General features: G+C 36.2%; 1 protein-coding gene across 3 annotated transcripts in view; it reads right to left on the bottom strand.

Annotated features, from left to right (window-relative positions):
- The window catches only part of LOC117003266 (phosphofructokinase, platelet), a 41,648-nt gene that overhangs the window by 3,672 nt on the left and 16,616 nt on the right, over window positions 1-21,360 (bottom strand). The window contains exons 4-18 of one of the 3 annotated variants that reach the window (XM_042779725.1): window positions 21,058-21,247; window positions 18,409-18,574; window positions 17,702-17,746; window positions 17,500-17,608; window positions 16,962-17,057; window positions 16,139-16,231; window positions 15,667-15,792; window positions 15,043-15,107; window positions 14,285-14,354; window positions 11,877-12,023; window positions 10,959-11,029; window positions 10,421-10,508; window positions 9,349-9,501; window positions 4,071-4,223; window positions 410-574 (exon numbers count right to left, since the gene is read on the bottom strand). In XM_042779725.1, the coding sequence (XP_042635659.1) occupies window positions 410-574; window positions 4,071-4,223; window positions 9,349-9,501; window positions 10,421-10,508; window positions 10,959-11,029; window positions 11,877-12,023; window positions 14,285-14,354; window positions 15,043-15,107; window positions 15,667-15,792; window positions 16,139-16,231; window positions 16,962-17,057; window positions 17,500-17,608; window positions 17,702-17,746; window positions 18,409-18,574; window positions 21,058-21,247 (1,737 nt within the window). The remainder of the gene's footprint in view (window positions 1-409; window positions 575-4,070; window positions 4,224-9,348; window positions 9,502-10,420; window positions 10,509-10,958; window positions 11,030-11,876; window positions 12,024-14,284; window positions 14,355-15,042; window positions 15,108-15,666; window positions 15,793-16,138; window positions 16,232-16,961; window positions 17,058-17,499; window positions 17,609-17,701; window positions 17,747-18,408; window positions 18,575-21,057; window positions 21,248-21,360) is intronic. The other 2 variants (XM_033073069.1, XM_033073079.2) reach the window with 2 other exon arrangements.

Here is a 21,360-nt window from a genome sequence, read left to right as displayed (position 1 = left end):
GGTAACAGAGTCAGTATCTAATAAACCTGACATACCAGTCAGTTCCTGTCCTGAACAGCCTGCCAACATAAATCTACCATAATGAAAAAACACTGTTCTCTTGGTTTTGGCTTTATTTTAAAACTACCAGTTGTGATAATTTCATTTGAATTTCAATTAGAAGACTAAAAAGGAAACAATTAATCTAGTAGTGCTTAATGGCCAATACAATTGTTTTTGTCATTTTATCGAGCTTGGGTGTCAACAGTGGTTGGGTCTACATTCCTTTATATACTGTTACAGCACAGGAACTGTCACAACAAGCACAAATTTTAAGTCCAACCACAGCTGTTTATTTTTCTTTCATGAACCATCTACTTCACACAACAACTTTAGATCTAGTTAAAAATGAGCAAAAGGTGCTGAATACCTGGAGCTCTCTGATATCAAACTGCTCTTCGAAGATGTAAGCAGCATCAGCTCCTGCTGCCAGGGCCCCCATGTTGGCCAGGTAGCCGCAGTAGCCGCCCATGGTCTCAATGATGAACACGCGGCGCTTGGTGCCGCTGGCCGACTGCTTGATGCGGTCACACGTCTGCTCAGAGACACGACAGCCTGAGTATGCACTAAAACCTCTTATTTTCTACTCTTTATATGTCATGCAACTTTGTGTCACTTACTGGTAACAAAAAAAAGCATTTATAAAAACTAAATCTTTAGAGAATTTCATAAACGGCACAACCCAATAAAGGATTTCTTATAAATCATATACTGAACACTAGGGTAGAAATAAAATGTTTTTCTACTAGTAACTCTCAACATGCATTTGCTTCCAGCAAATACTGAAACAAGAATTCATTTTGGTTTGTAGTGGCATTAACCAGTTGTATATTTTTCCAACACAGATATAAGTAGATATAATGAAGTTTTTTAAGGAATTGTGGTATGAATTAACTTCTTTAACTCTGTTCATTACTAAAGTTTATTTCCTCTTAGTATTGATATTAAAACTCACTGCATTCCCATGTATACTGAACTTCCTAAGTCCTGAGCATGTATTGTCCAATTACTTTCCACTAAAGATTTCCACATAAATATAATTCTTTCAAGCACTACTGGTGCACGTTTTAAAATGCTTTTGTTTTTTACTAACGGGTGCAATACTTACTGTAAGAAGACTGAAATCTTCACTTGCACCTTACTCTGACCAGCATAAGGAATGTTCTCTACAAGGAGATCTGTTACTTCCATGAAAACAATGAACACCAATATTTATCAGAGCTGCCTAAGAGATGTGGAAACTACCAAAGACAGAGGGCAATCTCCAGTGTGGCAAGACCTAGGAATCTTTGGAAAACACTGTAACTCAGTGTTTACTATCCACCTTTAAGTTTTAATAATACTCAAGAATCTATTTGACGAGCTCACCTCTTAGAATGATTTTTTTTCTACCATTCAAAGTTATTTTAAAGTTGTTGATTAACATATTTTCCTTTCAGAAAGCAAGTAAGAGAAATAAAGAGGTCCTATTTTCTTCTTGGTCTTAGAAACAAATAAATAGGATACACCATGCTTTTTGACAGAAGAATTTTGTGAAACTGATGTAGTGTCCCAACACCAGTTCTATTTAAGACAAATGGAAGTGAAAGTACTTGGGAAGTTTGTCATCTTGCAACCTGAATTATGGTAACATTAAAAAATCCCCATGCTTTACTGATTTTTTTGAATGAGTAACTGTAGGTGCTGTAATATTTGAGGTATTTCTATTTCACAGTTTTTTAAAACCAAAACTTCATTCAGCTAACTGAAAATACTACTTCAGGCAGAAATTCAGACTGTGAGCAATATGGTCCTTAAAAACCATACCTAACACATCACAGAACAAATTATTAACTGATACATGAGGAAATGTAATACACAAACTCTAGAACTTCTAACATTAAATACAGTTTAATGCACTTAATGACTAAGACTAGTGTATGCATATATTTAGTTCAAGCTATCAACAAGATACGTGATTTACTTGATACATATTTTATTTACATATTTGCATATATGCATATCATGTGCTTACACACGAAAGTGAAGCATTCACATTAATTTATTCAGAATATGAATATTCTGTTATCCCAAGCAAAAAAATATCTCCATAACAAGCTACATCACAAAAGTTATGTTGACTTTCTATCAGTTTTTAAAAATGACATTTTACGTCTCTTGGGTTTTACAGTGTCCCCAAGCACTTTACTTTCTCCTTCCAAACACTGTTTCATGAAAATTTTTGCAGAATACTGTAGCACTGGAGCAATTTAGCTCATTTTTAAAAAGCTGCATGAAACTGGATAGGTACTATGTGTTTTAACTTATGTTGTAAAACAATCCTGTCTTTAGACAATAAATACACATGTGAAGATTTCTACCATTTTTAGACTTAAAATATTTGTAAACCTCAAGATTTCTAAAAAGGTTGGTAGGACAATGAAATTTTCTGCCTTTTGAGAATCTCCAGGTACTAAGCAAGGAGGTAAATCAGTCATTGCCTATGAGACGAATCACTTGACATGTACTTAGAAAGGGTTTCTATTCTTGACCGTACAAGAAATGGAATAGAAACTTTCTACTATTCTTGCTTTCTCAGAATGACTGCGACAGAAATACCCAAATATGAAGTTGGCACAGATGGACTTTAATGAATTATTAATTCATATGCTACACTACAGGCTGGAAAAGCCAAACCTCAAAAGCCTGGTGCAGGTTTCAGACATCCTAAACCAGGCATTAGAACTCTTTTTGGAATTCCATTGGTAGTTGAGCTTTCCTATGAACTGACCCAGCTTAATGAGGAATCCTAATGTTCAAAACACCAAATCAAGTGTTCTACTATTAGCATTAACTAAACATCCTAATGACAATAAAATTCAAATGATGCAACCATATTTTTTTTTTACTGAAAGCATTACTGAAATCTATACAAACTGTAATTAAATTAGCACCAAAAACAATTAAGTAAGAGGAAGCAGCACTATAAACAGTTGTTTGTTGCCCCATTGTGTTTCCAAAATCACCACTTTTGAAGGTGCATCAGTCATAATTAGCAGATGTAGCTACTTCTGTAAATGTCAGGCCAAGGGGGGAGAAAGCTAAAGGAGTGGTGAAGTTCCCATGTCCTGCCTATCCAAGTTGCTACATGATGAACCCACACGACACCTTAGGACATCTCACAGCAGAGATGCTGCACTGCAGCTCCCAAAGGCTGGGCCACCCTGTTTCCTTCCAATTATCTACTGGAGCTTTGTCACTCACTATGTAAGAACACTGTATACAGCAGGAAAAGAAACCTGCTTTTCCCAAGCCCCTGGAAGTCTTGACTTCCTTAGCAAATTACTTCACAATTAGTTATATGGCTTGCTAATGATGGGTTTGATAAAACTCAGAGCTGGTAAGATTTACTCATTTGTTTGCATTAGATCTCAGCTCAGTTCTCTTTGTTGTGTCTTAAGCAGAGTAAACAGGACTGAAAGAGCTCATAAAACAGTTGTACGCAAGGGAAAAACAATGGTAGACCAAACCTAGAATACTGATTGTCTGACCCTGCATTGTTTAGTGACAGACTGAACTGCTTCTACTATCCATGCATTTATATGCACTTTATGTATGTCAAGCTTAATGGAGTCTATGGGATTATTCCTGTGTTTAGTGTTAATCATGTACTTAAAATGCTCTACTGCAGGCAGCTCAGTCAATAGGTCATCCAACAAATGGGGCATTTATTTATAAAATGTGCTTTCTTCCTTTACACAAGTAATACATAAGATAAAAATGAAATCAAAGCAAGCAAAATATTTAATTCTCAGTAAAAGCAAATACCCTAAGCACTAATGCAGGAGTCTTGAAGAACAAAAGAGTACCCAAAAATTAAGCATAGAACATAATATTTTTTTCTAAGGTTAATCTTCAATCAGTCTTGGCAAACTGAACTATTAACCATTAAAAACCACAGTAACTGAATTATTTACGAAAACCAGACATTTCAAGGTCTTTATCCTTTATGCATTTTATCATCTTAATTTTTAAAAGATACGCAGTCTTACCTCCACAATAGCATTCAAGGCAGTGTCAGCACCAAGGCTATAGTCTGTGCCTGGCACATTGTTGCTAATAGTAGCAGGCACCACACACATAGGAACTCTAAACTCCTCAAAGCTGGCACGTGCCTCCTGGAGCTGCACACAACTTTCAAAGGCCTGAAGCAGTGGTACAAGTGTGAGTGAAACATTCCTTATCTTTACACTGCTGTGCTAATGACTCCTGGCATGTGATGGTAAATGTGGCTGTCCATCGGCCCAAGTAAATACAATTGGTGAGATTATTTGAGGGAGTGGAAATATCCTGTACATACCACAACAGTGCACTGGGGTTGCATTGGCACAATGCTCTTTGAGGAAATGCAGAGGATTAGCTCAAGTTAATACAGACTAAAGGTGAAGTGTGCACAGCAGAGAGGTCTGAAGCAGCTATGTAGCAAAGGATAACAAAAAGCTAGACAGGAAATCGTTCCATGAGAAAGGACTTAAATAAAAGAGTTTGATGCATGCTGAGGAGCTCAGAAAGTTAACTACTAAAACCCTTGCAACTTGAAGAAAATGCTTAAAGAAAGACACTTTAAAAAAAAAACTATGTTATCCTAGAAAGTCAAGACAGATCTACTTCCACCAAGAGAAAGGAAAGAAAAAGGTTCACCCATGCCTTCAAAGTTTCTACCAACATCACACATCTGCCTCTGTGCACATAGACTGGATGCAGGCCTAAAAAAATCCAGGAAGATGTGCACATGAATGAGTTAATGAAGTTTGCAAGTACAGTTCAAGGATTCTTTGAAAAGCGGTTTTAGGTCCTTGGAAAGACTCCAAACTCTACAAAAGATGTAATCATGTTGAAATGATTAGGTGTTCCTAGTGGATGTCAAAATAAATGCTAAGATTTTGCATCTTAAGCTGTTTTAAGTAAACATACATTATTCCAATTATTTCTAATCTAAAGTAACCAGCCTCTCTCATGAAGTGTGGCAATTTTTCGAATTTTCCACCAGAAAGCCTGATTACATAGTACACTACTTTTTCATCTCTTTCTCCCAGAAACTGATGTTCACAGAAGTCTCATTTTCTTGATGTCTCAAATTGGTTCAGAGAAGCAAACTATTGCAGATCAAATTTAGATACCTACTGAGTTTATCTCCAGGCATATCTGCACAGGGATTGATTAAGGAACAACTTGGAAGAAAATTATGGGAAAACCCTCTACCTGTGAGAGTTCTCCTTCTGGGCTTTTTGTCCCAGACAGAGCAGATCCTGTTTAGTGAGAAGACAGGATATTTATGGCTGTAGGTGCATAAATGCAAATTGACTTTTTAAAAATCTTTCTCTTCTCACATGTATTGTAAATGCAATGGCTCAGTGCTATACTTTCAGTTTGAGGCTGAAACACAGCCTGAAAGATGGCACTTTCAGACCCCAGGAGCTGAGAATCAGTACAGCCAGGAACAACAAATAGGAGTGGTTTATTTGGGATTTGCCTTTTGAGTGGCTGAGACTTCACTTAGGAAATTTCAGCAATTGCCTGGCCCAGTTCAGCTCAGTCAGACTGCTTTAAACTTTTATTTTTACTAAAAGAATAAAGACATACAAAGTACCAGTGGTTTAGTAAAACCACACAGCTTCCTGGAGATCTGCAGAACTGAGTTTCTCTAAAAGGTTTTATATTAAGACTTCTGGAAAACCAAGTCAAAGGGAGATGCAGAGCAATAACTAACATAACAGGTTAGTCTGCATTTATGGTATGTTAAGATGCAGTTAAGATATGTTTTACTTGCATTAAATATTGCCATTTTATTTGATGCAAGTGATTTCAGCCAACATATCCAATGACTGTACCTTCACCAAGCATGAGCATTAGATGATTATATGCAACATCTTTGCATCACTGTGGCAAAATATGAAAATGCTTTTAAAATACGGTCACTTACATATAAAATAAGTGATAAATGGTTTTAATAACTGCTATGCTAGTATTTTTTAAATTACTACAGTAAGGTCATAGAGGGATACTGCACCATGTTAATAAAATGGTTTAATAATTTCCTATCCTTTTATTGGAACTGTGTTACTAAAAAGGTTATTCCATTACCAACATAACCAAGGATGCTTTATAAAAATTCATGCAGTCAAGCAAAGACTAGTGTTTGTTGACTTTAAGTTGATCTAAATACAAATGGCCACTGAATGGGATGGAGTTACTGCCCTTACTCCATATCAGCTGTTACCAGGACTGAAGGAGATGAAAAATTAACAGGTTAGCTAGTGGCCAAGGCTAATTTTCAGCTTCCTAGTTCAGAGTGATGTGGAGCCACACAGGCTACTGGGAAGGTACAGGTGTGTTTTCCATGGGGAATGTGTGGAGACTGCCTTAAGGCATCTGACTGGAACTTTTTTTGCTCCTCGGGGGATGCTTGATTTTTCCCCCACAAAACCAAATCATCAGTCTGTACCCCCTTTTCCTTTGGTGAAAGGAAAGTCAGATTGTCAAAGAAACACAAGAGAAAGTTCTAGCCTCTCCCTTTTTCAGGTTCCATTATTCTCATCTAGCTGATAACTTTTTCTTTCATTTCATGGTTATCACATTCCTGAGGTCTGATATCCAAAATAACATCCTATTAATTTCACTGAATTAGCAACATACTTGAGAATACAGATATTTTTTATTATGACAGTTATTTTAGTGATGCTTCATTTAATAGCAAATTCAAAGTTCATGTTCTTATCCTGCAGTTCTAAAAGGTTTACTTTGTATGCCTATAAATATCAGCCCTTAAGCATACCCTCCTCAGGTAGAAACATCCAGCTTTTCCCAGGTATTTTATATTTATGTTGTCATTGGCAGCTTTTCCAATATTGTGAAAAGTGAAGTGAGAAATACAGTTTATCATAAATTGAAAACACCATTCAAAAGGTAAATAAAATTTGAAGCCAAGATTTTAAAACAGAAGTGGAAAAAATTGAACTTTTCAAAAGGGTCCCATGATCTGTTATAGAATTTAAATTAACTATTGAGAAATGTATCCACTGTTGATGCCTTTGTGAGGAGCACACTCTTTGCTAATCTTTAGTTCAGAAGTTATGTAACTGTAAGTCTGCTTTAATTGTTTTTCTTTTTAAATGCAGAATTTTATGTTTCAGGGTACTTTTTACACAGCTTGACAAGTTTAAACAACTGACAAGTGTCTAATGATGCCAAACAGCAACAATCCCTCATTACCAGCACAACTGTACTTACCTTACTAGAGGCAGGCAAGATCATGCAAGTAAGAACAGTACCACAGAAAAACTAAGTGTGATGACACTTTGGTGTTCAGGAGGTTCTACTGCTCTGAGAGCACTGTAAACTATGATGCATTGATTGACCTAACTGTGGTAACAGGAATAAAAATGATATATAAACTAGATAAAATGTATATTCATGTCCACCTCTACTTTTGTTTACCACAGTCAATTGTGTGACGTGTATTGAGCTTATCTGGTCACATTTAAGAGGGGCACAGTTGCTACTGCACCTGATCTGAGCATGGCACAAGAATGAAAGGATGCATTTTTCACTGGGGGTTTTGGTGAATCAGAGCAGAAACTGAAAAGATACCAAGCAGAAATGTTTTCTGAATGCAAAAGTCTGCTCCTTCCAAAAAAAAAAAAAAGTCAACTCCTCAAATTTAATTTTCCACTCAACTGAATATAAATCTTGCAAAGCCATTACTTTTCATAATTAACCCAGAGAAAAATCTAGGCAAAATTAAATGCAAAACAACCAGAAGAAAGCCATTCACAAAGGAAAAAAAAGAAAAAGCCGCTTTTGACAAGTTTTCAACTACCACATTGAAAATATGGAAATAGGAACATTTTACCTAATGAAGGCAAATGAAACCTGGAAACCCAAACAGAAAGCAAATGAAAGCAACATGGACTGACTGACTATGATATATGTCCTTTGTACAAAATAACCTATAAAAAGAAGTCAGTTTGGTTAACAAAGTTTATGAAGACAAGAGAAGGAAAGCAGATGTTATGCACAATCATTTTACTCACCTTAGTTTGTAATCAGTCTTTTTGGAGGGATATTTTTGTTTACCAGAACTGGAAACAACATCAACATTTATAACCCAAGCTGTCTATAAGAATTCCTTCAATGAGTTTTAGTTAGCTTACGGTCTTATTCAAGGCAGTATTTTAGGAAACTGATATTTCCTAACTGAAGGGTTCCTTTGGATGAAGTTAAAATTATTTATGTTGGAATGGTAAAAAAAAAAAACAAAAAAAAAAAAACAAGAAAACCGCAAAGGAAAACAAAAGTTATACTAGTGCATTTGAAGTTTTGGTGGCACCTGAAGCATCCTTGAAATAAAAAAAGCTATCATGATTAAAATTTTCAAATACATTTAAGTGGTAAGAGAACTGTCATTTAATTTTCAAAAGCAACTTGAAACTCTTTTTGTCCAATAGACTATACTTTCTGTTCAACTGAGACTAGTATTACAGAACTGAGGAATGGCTGGGGTTGGAAGGCACCTCTGGAGATCATGTAGTCCAACCCACAGCCAAGGCAGGATCACCTGAGCAAGTGACACAGGAACAATCCAGGTGGGTTTGGATTATCTCCACAGGACACTGCACAACCTCCCTGGGCAGCTTTCTCCAGTGTTCTACCACATTCATAGTAGAGAAGTTTCTTCCTCATAAGAGATTAAAGATTCAATTTTTACTCTATGATGTATTACTGGATTTAGTTTTTAAAAAAATGTATCTTAACATGTCTCAACGCTTTTTATTAAATCTGCTATTAGCAGAATAAATGTAATGCCTATTATTAGAGAAATATGGATTTTACATATTCTCTTAGAGAAGTAAAGATGTTACATAACTAAGACTCTCCTCAACAGAGCAACTTTCCTTCAGCGTTTGTTGCAGCTGGGTGTACTACAACTCAACATATTACGAACAGGGATTTTTTTTCTTCTCGACACTGCAAATGATCATCCAAGTCTCATCTTTAGGTTTCTTTCTTTCTTATACAACAAGAGATGGCATCTTATCTTACACTTAAAAAATTTAGAGGTCATTGTAGTTTCAGAAGAAATTAAATGAAGCATTGGGGATCCTAAACTTTCTAGTTTCTAAAATGGTGTAATGACGGTGGCTAAATCAAGTAACTATTTCCCAGATCACATTTCCAAAGTTCTGGTCTACAAAAATATCCAGCTGTAGCCAATTGAGTAAGTTTAAACAACTGCTTTGTTAGTACGTGCGCACACCAGAGCAGACTTACATCAGTTATAGTGTTCAGAGCAGTATCTGCACCAATGCTGAAATCTGAACCCGGTACATTATTGGATACAGTTGCAGGAACCATAACCATTGGAACACAGAATTCGTCATATTTCTCCCGGGCAGCTGACAATTCCAGAAGTCCGAGGTAAGCCTGTTGGGCACAGGCATCGGGTGAAAAATTAGAATGAATAAAGGGCAGAGTTGGGAGTGACAAAATGAGAAGGGCCACAGGGAGAGCCACTTCTACCACAGCACACTTCAGCAAGTCAGAGCACTAAGGAACCACTAAAATCTAACACAGACAAAAAAGACAGCATTAGAAACAGGCATACATTTGAAAACAATAAATGTAACAGATGTTCTCTTGAAAATTAATAGTTTAGACACAAAAAGTTGGTTTTCAACAAAACAAACTAGTTCCCCAATCTTCTGGTAGTTACATCTGATGTAAAAATCTTAATATTCCTGAATTAGGGTGATAGCTAACAGTTTGGACAAAAAAGGAAGATACATTCTTCATCACGAAGCAATGAGTGCATTCCTCTTTGCAAAGAGTAGGCAAAATACTTCCCTGAATCAACACTGCAAAAATGTTGTTTTTCTTTTTTTTTTAAATAAAGCAAACTTGAAATACAGGGGGAAAAAAGGCTCCTCTAGATCCATTACAGATTTTGACATGCACTATGTGAGAAGAGTGGCTTAAATAAAGAGCCATAGCGCAGTTTCTATGAAGAGTCAAGAAATTCTGCAAGTATGTTCTAGGTATTGATACAGTATAGACTGAAACTTGCACTACAGAAGTTATTAATTTATTTTCATACAAAAAACTCTACCACTATCTAATCTCATTTATCCCCTTAGCACATCTGGTTAGCAGTTCTAGTCACTCTCTTGAATGCCAGCTCTCCATGAACCACTGACAACACTTCTGATTCTAAACACTGTTGTGTATCAAATACAGATAGAGTCAAATGCACCTTACATGAAGATTGGGTAAAAAAATCAAAACAGACTAATAATTTTTTTAGGAATTCTACCCTACTTAGACAAAATTAGATATTTCAGTGTACCTCAAATCCACCAATAACCATAAGGGCGTTAATGTTGTTAGTGCGCATCTGGTCAGCAATCTTCTCCAAATACTTTGCAGGAAGAGTACTAAAAATCATTAAACCAAAAGAAAAACAATTTACAGACTCTGAAGCACTAAGAACTCATTACTAAGCTAAAACCACAAAGTAAGCAGGCAACACAATGTTATTTTGTTTTACATATTTATCCATACAAGTAACTCTTCCAGACAAACAATAAGGAATCATGTTAAGTGTAGAGAAACTGCAGGTTTGCAATCCTTTAGACGGATTGTAAGGACCCCAGGAACTTCTTAAGTTAAGGTTCCAACTCCCACTCTACAGAGCTGGTTAAGTACTATAAAGATAGCCAAGTTGGAACATAAGGATTTGAACCAAAAACAAACTCAAAAAAACCCAATGGACAAAAATTCAGGACTTAAAAACACTCTGTGGAAAGAAAAGAGCATGGAATCATACAGTGGTTATATAAAGTACTACAGCTCATCTTATTGATTGATAAAAATATTGATGTTACCGTTTTGTACCAAGAATTGATCCTCCTTGACCAGTCCAGCCTCCAACATCTCCCCAGGAAATTTCCTTAATCTTTGAATAAAAGTAAAAAAGGAGATTTTGTTAAGTGATTATCCTATTACTTCTCTTGAGTTGCAGCAAACACCAGGTAGTATTTCATGAAAAGCTGTTGGAACAAGTTGCTGGGCACTAACATCACTAAAACTAAATGAGGTCCAGAAAGAAAACAGCATCAAGAGTTTAACTCCATTTCTCTTGAATTACTACAATCCCTTTCTGTTCCATTTATTCTTTCTTCTTCCAGACCAAGATGAACCCTGTCTCTGTTTCATATTTAAATCCTATTTTCACATCCTTTCCTACTGAATGTGAAGCAAAAAAATCTAAAGCTCGGTCTTTGAAGTAAGTTTGGGGATCTGTGGCTCCAGTCAGGCACAAAAATCATTAGTCTTGCTTTCAGTTTCTCTCTGGTACACCAACCAATGCATAACATTTAAAAACAGGGAAATAGAAAAATCTAACTTACATAAGGAAAAAAGCTTCCTGCCTCAATAAGCACCACTGAAAAATTTCTTACAGCAAAGGAATACATGTGCAACAACTCATTGTTCAGAACCAGAGATGATTCTGCTGCTCTGTGAAAAAACTACAACATGCTAAACATTGACCAAAATTCAAAGGTAGGATTCATCTGAACTGATTCTGTAGCTCTGCAGCATGTGATTATCAACACTCAGCATAAATGACTCTACAGACTTGAACAGTTGAGAAATACAGTTACAACCTAGGTTTTAGAGATCTTTATGAAATAAAAGCACTTCCAGACCCAGTTCCCTCAGCAATTATGACAGATCCTTCCAAGCACATGAACAAAGGTGGTGGTGTGGGATGGGGCACATAGCACACACATGACACTGACCTTCCCTCTAGCGAACCCTTCAAAACCATCAATGACAGCAAAGATTTTGTGACCTTCAGTCATGCCAACTCTCACTGCAGCCCTCACTGCGGCGTTCATTCCAGCTGCAGGAGCACCAACATTTAAAACTGCCACATTAAAATTAGTCTGCAAGATAAAAACAGTATCTAGTAAGGACTTTGATTTCTACACCATGGTTATTTTGTACATCATATGCAGCTGCTAAATCCTGGAATGCAGGTAGGGAAATTTCACATTCCTAAACATGTTGAAAATTTGAAGTTAACTGGAAGGTGCAGACATATTTCCCCACTTGCAGAATATCAAAAAGACAATTTAAAAAAACCAGAATGTTTGTTCTTAAATAAGAATTAATCATAATTCCATTTAGTTTACAAGTTAAATTATTCATGTTTTTATATTCTAGCCCAGAATAGAATCACAGAATGGTTTGGGTTGGAAGGATCATAAAGATCATCTCATTCCAACCCCTTAAAATGGCCAGGGGCACCTTTCACTAGAGCAGGTTGCTCAGAGCTCCACCCAGCCTGGCCACTGTTATTCAACCAGCTTCATGTTACTAAAGCAGGAATTTTTTTTTTTTTTTTTGCAAACACACCAACAACAGCACAAGAAAAAAAGAACAACTAGGAACTGATTCTAGCACTGCAGCATTTATGTGTGTATCAGCAGTACAATGCAGAGTGGAACAGACAAGTTTTAAAATTAAGCTATTGGCCAGGTATTTCAAGCAGTTGACAACATTTAGCAAACAGGAGCACTCAGCATCTTTCCCAGCACCAAACATTTTCAGATTATGGAAGTTTTTAAAACATTTCTGAATTACAATTGTAACTATTTGGTCCTGCAGAAGAGGTAGAAGTTATTTAGCTTTATTCTGGAAGATGAGAACAAAAATCCCAAGAAACAGAACAGTTATTAAGTAACGATCATGGAATCTCATCTGATTAAGCAACAAAAAAACCAAACAAAAACAAAAAACCCCAAACCAACAACAACCCCCCAAAAAACCGCAATAAAAGAGACACAAACCAGAGTATATGTAGGGGGTTTTTTGTGGTTTTTTTGGTTCTGGTACAATCACATGATTGTAGGAAAATGTAATGTAATCACAAACAGCAAAATATAATGTGTGCAGAAACACTGCTGAAGCAGAGCGTTCAGCTGCCTCTCCTGATCCGATCAGCTTAGCTCTTTCCTCAATTCCTGTGACATGCACATTTCATCTACGTTTTAATTCCTATTCCACCTCTTTTACTGAAGGCACACAGATTTTTTTAGTATGGTCAAATCAGAGTAGTTAAGTAATTGCACGTGGCCTATATTTCCTTCTAATGCCATTTATCACAGAAGGTATGACAAAAGTATATTAAAAAAAAATACAAAAGCCCAGTGCTAATAGCCCTGTATTTGCATTGCTCTATTAAAAAAACCCTAACAACCAAACACCTGATCTGCCAATGAAAATGTTAAATATCCACCTAAAAAATCCTGAATTCCTTGATCTTTTGAAGGTCACTCTTAGGTCCTTACTGTATTATATCAATGCAATTTTGCTCCTTAATAATATTAAGAAGTTATCACCAGTAATCATTACTCAAATTATTTATCTGGGAAAAAGATTTCTAGAAAGCATAACAGTAACATCGTTATCCAAATATGGTAACAAATGGTCACAAACCACAATTAAAAGAGTAATTAACAACTGAGATGACTTAGTTACCAACTATGATCAAACACAGAACTATACAGTAAACTTTTAATAAAAAGAAAAAAAAAAACCATCTAAGATTTGTTTAGACACAAAATTTAGTGTCTGCTTCCTAAATAAATCCAAATTTCCTCTTATACAAATCTTAGGAACTACAAAGAAACCAAATGTCTATTACTGTATTATGCACAGTGACTTATTATTTCACATAAAGGTGATGCATCTGTCCTCAGTTTTGCTTCCCATGAATTCCTGAATTTGCCCTTGCTCTTGAGTGGTTTTACCCTTCAAAAGGAATGCTTAGAATTCTTTTAATAAAGAATCTTCCTTTATCTCAAGATATTCAGAGTCTTAATCAAGATCTCAAACATCACCCCTCCTTCTGTCCATGGTAAGAAACAATAACTATTTAACTATTAGCACCAGAAATTATAATAATTGGGACCAGATGTACATCCAAGACAGAAAGAAACTGTCTACAGCAATTTTCTAGTTACAATGATATTTCACTTAAAAAAATGTTGTTTATAAACTAGTGTAGACTAGAATAAACTAGTGTGCTTCAAGCATCTTTATAATATTTAATTTATAAACTGTGCTATAATAGAAGTTTGAAGGGAGTTTTTAATAGATCCCAAAAGCAGACATGCACTGCACACTTAACAAACCCCCTTACCTTTGGAAGCTCAGCATCTGGCTTTTTGTGCGACAGTAATTTGTATGTGTTAAGGTTGTTTTCAAAGCTCCTAAACAAATGAGTAAGTAAGATAAGCAAATGAAATAGTAAAATTTTAAACGTTATTTTAAAGGAACATTTGAATTTTTCAGAAATTTTAAAGAACTGGCATGAAATATTAACACCATTGTTACTGCAAATGCAAAACATGGCAAAAACCGGAAATGAGAGAAGAATGAAAAGTATTCAATTCTTTAAGATACGAGTCATAAAATATAAAACAACTATCCAGCTACCAAATTAGTTTTCTAGGCTGGGGAGAAAGCATTTTATTATCAAATGACTTGAAACAGAAACCACTCTCCTGACAGGACTGAAGAATACCTCCTCCAACATTAGTGCTGGAAAACTACCAACTCCTCACAAACGAGTTCACAGGACTGGCCTCGAATTCATGAATAAACAAACTTATAGCTGCTACCAGTCAGGTCATACAGCACAGAAGCTCTTTGCTTTGCGACCACTTAGCCTTAGTCTGACACAGCGTGAATTAGTTTGCTTTGCTTTGCATGTTTTGGCGCAGGTAAGAATTTCAATTATTCTATTTAGGCAACTCTTCTGTCTCCTCTTATATTCAAACTCATAAAACCATACAGTTAGTAAAATATTTAAAATAAAATGTCACCTGCCAGCAATTCAGCAAATTCTTCTTCTACAGTAAATTAAAAAAAAAAACTGATATAAGCTACTGGCCATACCTTCCACGAAGCCTCACAGCCTCAAGAAATCTTCCCTCATCCATGGCTTTCTGGACTTCTTGAGTCTTGAAAAAACAAGTGGACTACTCAGTATGTTTAAAATACACAGGTGTTGGATTATTTAATATATTCCACATATTAATATATTTCCACAGTGAAGAAAAGAAATACTGACAATTCCCCAATTTACGAGTTGCCTTCTCTCACAGCATAAATTACAGGGTGGAGGAGAAGACAGGAGAAACAAATACCTATAGCCTTCATGGACAAAGGAACCAACATATCTATTATGTATTTTCTTTATACAGTTTAAACTGAGCAGTTTTAGTGCAGAAACCTAACCTGTGTATGACAAGTAGATTGATGCAAGCATCTGAAAAATTTGTTGTAACAATAAAAACAGAAGAGCTGAGATTAAATTTTAGAAGATATGTATTTCTTAATCCTTGATAGTTTGCAAATAAATAGCAACACATACAGGACATACATGATGTTCATTATTCATTCCTAAATATGGAAAAGTGCTGTACACATTCCATCAATGTCCTAATGAGAACAGGCAATTATTGTACATAGTAGCCGTTGTAGTAAATAACATAAATTGGCTTTTTGCCAGAACCTCACCATCTGCACACACTCCATCAGAGGCAGACGGACAGCCTGGTTTCCAGACAGGGACACAACACAAGCAGGGGTATCCGGAGTAGCTTCTAAAAGGGCAAGCACAGCTTCCACACCCATACGACTGGCCTGCAACAGAATGGTTGAGTGTTCAAACAAGCACTGAAATGCACAAGGCTTCCAGTCACAGAAATGGTTCTGATTTCTCTGTAACTCAAGCTGACCCTTGGTAAGGTGAAACAGTTGTGGGCCGTTTATACCCAAAAGTATGGGTGATTAAGTGTTGCATTTTGATCCTAGATTCCTTCACACAAAGCACTTCACTACTCTGAATTTGTGCTATTCAGACAGTGAATGTGAGATAACAGTTTGCTCTGTCAAGTTAATCAGGTAGAGAAACATCCACCCCCACATAAATAATCAAAATGCAGTTGTCCTATGTGGTGCCACCAGCAGTTATTTTGGGAATACTCACAAGAATTCTGTCAAAAGCTGAAGGGGTTCCACCTCTTTGCACATGACCCAGGATGGTTACTCGGGTGTCAAAACCAAGCCGCTGAACCACAAGCTGCACAGAATTTCAAAATACAGCAGGTTAATCATTATCATTATTTTATATAAATGTTGGCATCATGTACAGTTAACACCACTCAGTGCTAAATGTTACTTCACAAAACTGCAATGCTGAATGAAGTCAAAGGTTTCTCTAAAACTGACAGCTATGGAAAACAGAACTTCATAGTCACAGGACAGATGAACTCCCAGTAAAGCCAAAGTATTACAGCTTCTTTCTACCAATGACTATTTCTCAATTTGTCTTCTTAATGACCCATTAAAAAAAAAAAAAAAGCAGAAAAATTCAGCTTAAAAGTTTTCTTCATTTTAGACACCAATGAAATTTTTAGCAAAGAAACCATCTGGATAAGACTTTGTCCAAAGGACACCATATTACTTCACTGTGAGACAGACCAATATTAAAAATTTTATAAGACATACAAAGTAAAATAGGATTATAAAGGCAGATTTGAACTGATTTCAAACTATCAATTAAGGCATCTATGAAACACATGCTTTTGGCTGTGTTGTGTTACAAGGAGAAAACGTTCTAATTAATTGCCACTGAAAACATTGCCATTTAATTTGATTATGTAATTTTAGATAATAAAGCACAAGCATAAAATACAACTGTGTGATAAGCTACCTTACAGGAACAGATTTACCCTACAGAAATGTTATTGTTAACAATAAGCTCCATTTTATGAACCAAAATCTTGTATCATAGGGATGCTGACACTTACATCCTTAACCTTCTCTGATGTTATAGGTTTGTTGTGACAGTCAATAGCTCCTTCAGCTACAATAATAATATTCAGCCTTTTCTTTCGTGCACGATTCTGTAATAAAAATACAAGCACATTCATGCAGTTAAAAAAAAAAAGAGGAATTTACAGCATAATTTTATAATCAACTACTCTACATTAAGTGGCTAGGATTTGAGGAAACATTTCTTGTATTTGATCACTCATATGTGATGCATTCTCACACCTTATATTTTCATACGTATCTTTTTATTGATGATGTAGAATGTCTAATACCAAATTACAGAGGAACTGTAAATTTATATAGGTATAAATTTTTTGCAATTTCCAGACTGGGTCATATGATTCCTCAAAACAATCACAGAGTGCAAGAAAAGAAATGTTTAAGATCACAGAGAACTTTATGTGACACCAAAACCAAAGACTTACTTGAAGTCTTGAACACGCTTTTTAATCACTGCTTTCAAATAAACATCCACAAAGATATCAGGGAATTTCAAATATATTAACAAATTACCTCTGAAAGTTTAACACACATTGAATCTTCCCAGCCTTCTTCTGGTGGGTATTCAGGAATAAACACCCAATCTGCACCACAGGCTAAGGCACTAACCAGAGCTAGATACCTAATAAATAGAACAAAGTATTAACTTCTATGGTTCAGATTTCTTTCATAATTGTACCTGTATAAGACACAAGATGCTGAAGACAATACCTACCCACAGTGTCGCCCCATAACCTCCAGAACGAATGTCCTCTGATGGCTGTAAAAATAAGAAAACAAATTAACTGAACCTACTACCATGAAACAGCTTGTGTTTACCATGGTTACTGAACTCAGAATTCTTTAGCAAAACAGCAAAAACACTAAGAGAACAGAATTACTGTCACACAGAACAACATATTTAAAATAAAGTATCTCCCAATGCATAATTAATTTTCACTACTTTCTTGCAAAACGTGTATGGGCAGCTACAAAAGAAGCTGCGAACCTTTACCGGAAATGTAAACAATGCAGTCCCATAGCAAAGAACTGTAATAATAGTTGTATTAAAAAAACCCCAAAATATTTAATTGCTTAATTCTTACTGAAATAAAGCTTATATAAGACATGCTATTTTTGTACTATTCACAGTGTATCTGGATCTTCTCTAACAGACTATGTCTGAAAAAGACTAAAAACATTAAAAAACAAGTCTGCCCCTAAGGCTGATGCAGTCTCTATGATCACATACTTGAAGTGCTGCCATGACAGGAATGATGAAAAAGCAGTTACTAAGAAAAAAAGAAACCCAGACACTTGAACTATGCTGCCAAAAAGAACTTTTATTTCCCCACCTACCTAACCACTATTTAAAATGAACTTGAAACAAAACCATAAACATCTGTGTACTTGTTATCAGTCTTTATAATATGCTCAATTTACCTCTGTGCAGTGGTCATGATGGCATCCACAACTTCAATTATTCTGTGCAGAGCTGAGTCAGTACCTATGGTCATATCAGTGCCACAGAAGTCATTGTCTATGGATCCAACCATTCCCACAATGTTGAGGTAAGCATACTTCTTAACAGCCTCAGCATCAATCTTTCCTGTAAAGAAGTATTCACAGAAAGAACTGTAAGATTATTTTAAAAATAATTTTTTAAAAAAAAGATGTATTGCTTGGGTTCTCTACTTTCATAAATTAAAAATATCCAAACATTAAATTATGTTTAGATATTTTAGGTAACAAGGTTAGTCAAAAACTACACAAACAAAAGCCAATCAAACAACCAAACAAAAGAATCCTGCACAGAACTCCTTACAAAAAGGAAGGAAATAAGAGCTTTTCAGTCCATCTTGAAATGTCAAATAATTATCAAGTTCTGTAACCAACCTTAAAATTGATGACTTCAAATTAAAATAGTATCATTCACATTGTAGTCTCAGTGTATAACATGCTATGAAGAAGCAAAAGGATGCAAACTGGATGTGATTATGGGCATATGTAAACAGTTAGAAACCAGCATCCAAATTTGAAGACGTCTCTTTTGCAATGCTGAAAGGCTCTGATTTCATGATTAATAAGCAAACAGAACAGAAAAACTCCTATTCTACATCTTAGCAGGGTCTCCCATGACAGCAGTGAAAATGCCGCATCATCCAAGAGTTCTAAATGATCTCAAGGATGAAATACCTTAGCTGCTTAAGCACTTAAAACTACATTAGTATATGTGGATGGGATGGTTATAAATATAATGCCAAATTTTTAATATGAGATTCAAGAACTATGTATCAGTGTGTTTAATGTCTACATTACAGAAAAAACAGCAGAAACCATAATGAAAAATATAACTAATGTCCATGAAGATAAATATAACATTGTGACAAATAATCAAAATGTTTTCTATAAATGTATACCATGCATTACAAACCTCTTCTAGAGTTCCAAATGTGACTCAATATCTGGTTGACATATTCTACTTAGATTTCTAAAAAGCCATTGACAAAGTCTTTTGCCAAAGGATTTTGAGGAAACTAAGCAGTCACTGCATAGGACAGAAGGCTTTTCATAGAGTAAATAATGTGAAACAGAGGATAAAAAATACGAGGCAGAGGGCAGTGGCAAACAAATGCTTGTGCCTTAGGAAGGTAACCAATGGAGTTCTACAGGGATCTGCACTGTCCAACACACTCAGCAATAACCTAGAAAAGGGAATGAGCAGCAAAGTGCCAAAGTTTACTGATCAAACTGAATTATTTGGGATCTAAACATATGAAGAAATGAAGAAGACTAGCAAGACACAGTGAGCAGTAAAGTATCAGATGGAATTCATTGCAGATCAATGCAAACTAAGACACATGAAAAAAATGTACCCTAACATCACAAACAAAATAACACAGTTTCCAGCATAATACAATAATGCTGTTTTCATTAATAAATCAGCTTCAATGCTCAATAGCAGTAAAAAAAAATCAAAATATTAGAAAATATTAGAAAAAGAATAGAGAACAAAACAAAGATCGTTATACTACTGTGTAGATCCATGGTTTGCCCTCATCTTGAATACTGGGTGCAGTTGTGGTCCTCCCCACCTCAAAACAGGGTAGAACTGGAAAAGGTTCAGAGAAGGGCAACAAAGATGATCAAAGATATAGAACTTACATATAAGGAACAACTAAGCAAACTAGGACTCTTCCATCTAGAAAAAGAGATGATGAAGGGAAAATGAGACAGCTGTAAAATCTCAAGTAGCATGCAGAGAGGAAGCAGGATTCATCATTCATGGTTTACACTAACACAGAAACTATGGACATCAAATGATCTAGAAGCCAGCAGGACCAAAATAAACAGAAGAGGATTCTTCACAATCTTCATTATTCAGTGAAGCTGCAGAACTCCTTGCTACACAATGTTTTCAGCAAAGCTCTGTATGCTTTTAAGTAGACTGTATACATTCATGGAAGAGAAATTCATTAAGGACTGCTAACAGCATCTGGTTCAGGAAACCCCAAAGACAGAAATAGATGGAACCTATCAGAGTATTTATGCATTATGAGTAACACATAGCATCAATTTTATACTGTACTCTTCCCTATACATTCTCCTGGATGCTATCAAAGACAACTACTGGGCTGGCTGTACTTCTATCAACAGCCACTTAACGTTCTGATCTTAAACAAATAGTGATACACAGGCAGGAAAGCATCATAATTTAATAACGTACGAATGTGTAGCTTTTTGCAGGAAAGGAATTACCACCTCAGATATGATATGAGGGCATAGGGTTTTTCAAGCAAAAGGCAAGAAGTTCAGATCCTGAAAATGATTCATAATAGAGGAAAAAAGCCACACAGACTGCTGCCCAGAAACTTCTTTAGCCTATTTTGGAATTTTCTGATACGCATGAGTGGATGTACAGAAACCAAAAGCTATTATTTTATGAAGAATCACGCCATTTGCTAGAATGAACACATTTGATTTTTAAACTTCAGAGATACCCCCTGGCTACATCCTGCACACCTGCAGCTGGGGCTCATCCCTCCCCTGCAGACCGGAGGGGAGGTCCAGGGGGCCTGAAGGCGCACTGACCTTTCTGTGCCAGCTCCTCCAGCAGCCCGCTCCACTCCTCGCGGAAGAGGTTGGCCCCGGTGAGGCTGCCGTCGCCGCCGATCACGCACAGGTTGGTGATGCCTCTCTGCACCAGGTTGAAGGCGGCCTGCAGGCGGCCCTCGCGCGTGCGGAAGGGTTTGCAGCGCGCGCTGCCGATCACCGTGCCTCCCTAGGCAAGGGCACAACAGCACCTCTAGTTAATGGCCAGGCATATTGCTGGGTCCTAAGGTGGGTTAAGGATAGATTTTGCAGCATCACCTCCATCTTTTAATTTTATGGTGA

Source organism: Catharus ustulatus, chromosome 1, assembly GCF_009819885.2.
Source record: "Catharus ustulatus isolate bCatUst1 chromosome 1, bCatUst1.pri.v2, whole genome shotgun sequence".
Lineage (NCBI taxonomy): Eukaryota > Metazoa > Chordata > Aves > Passeriformes > Turdidae > Catharus > Catharus ustulatus.
The sequence above is the reverse complement of the archived record's forward strand: the minus strand, read 5'-3'. Positions and strand labels throughout refer to the sequence as shown.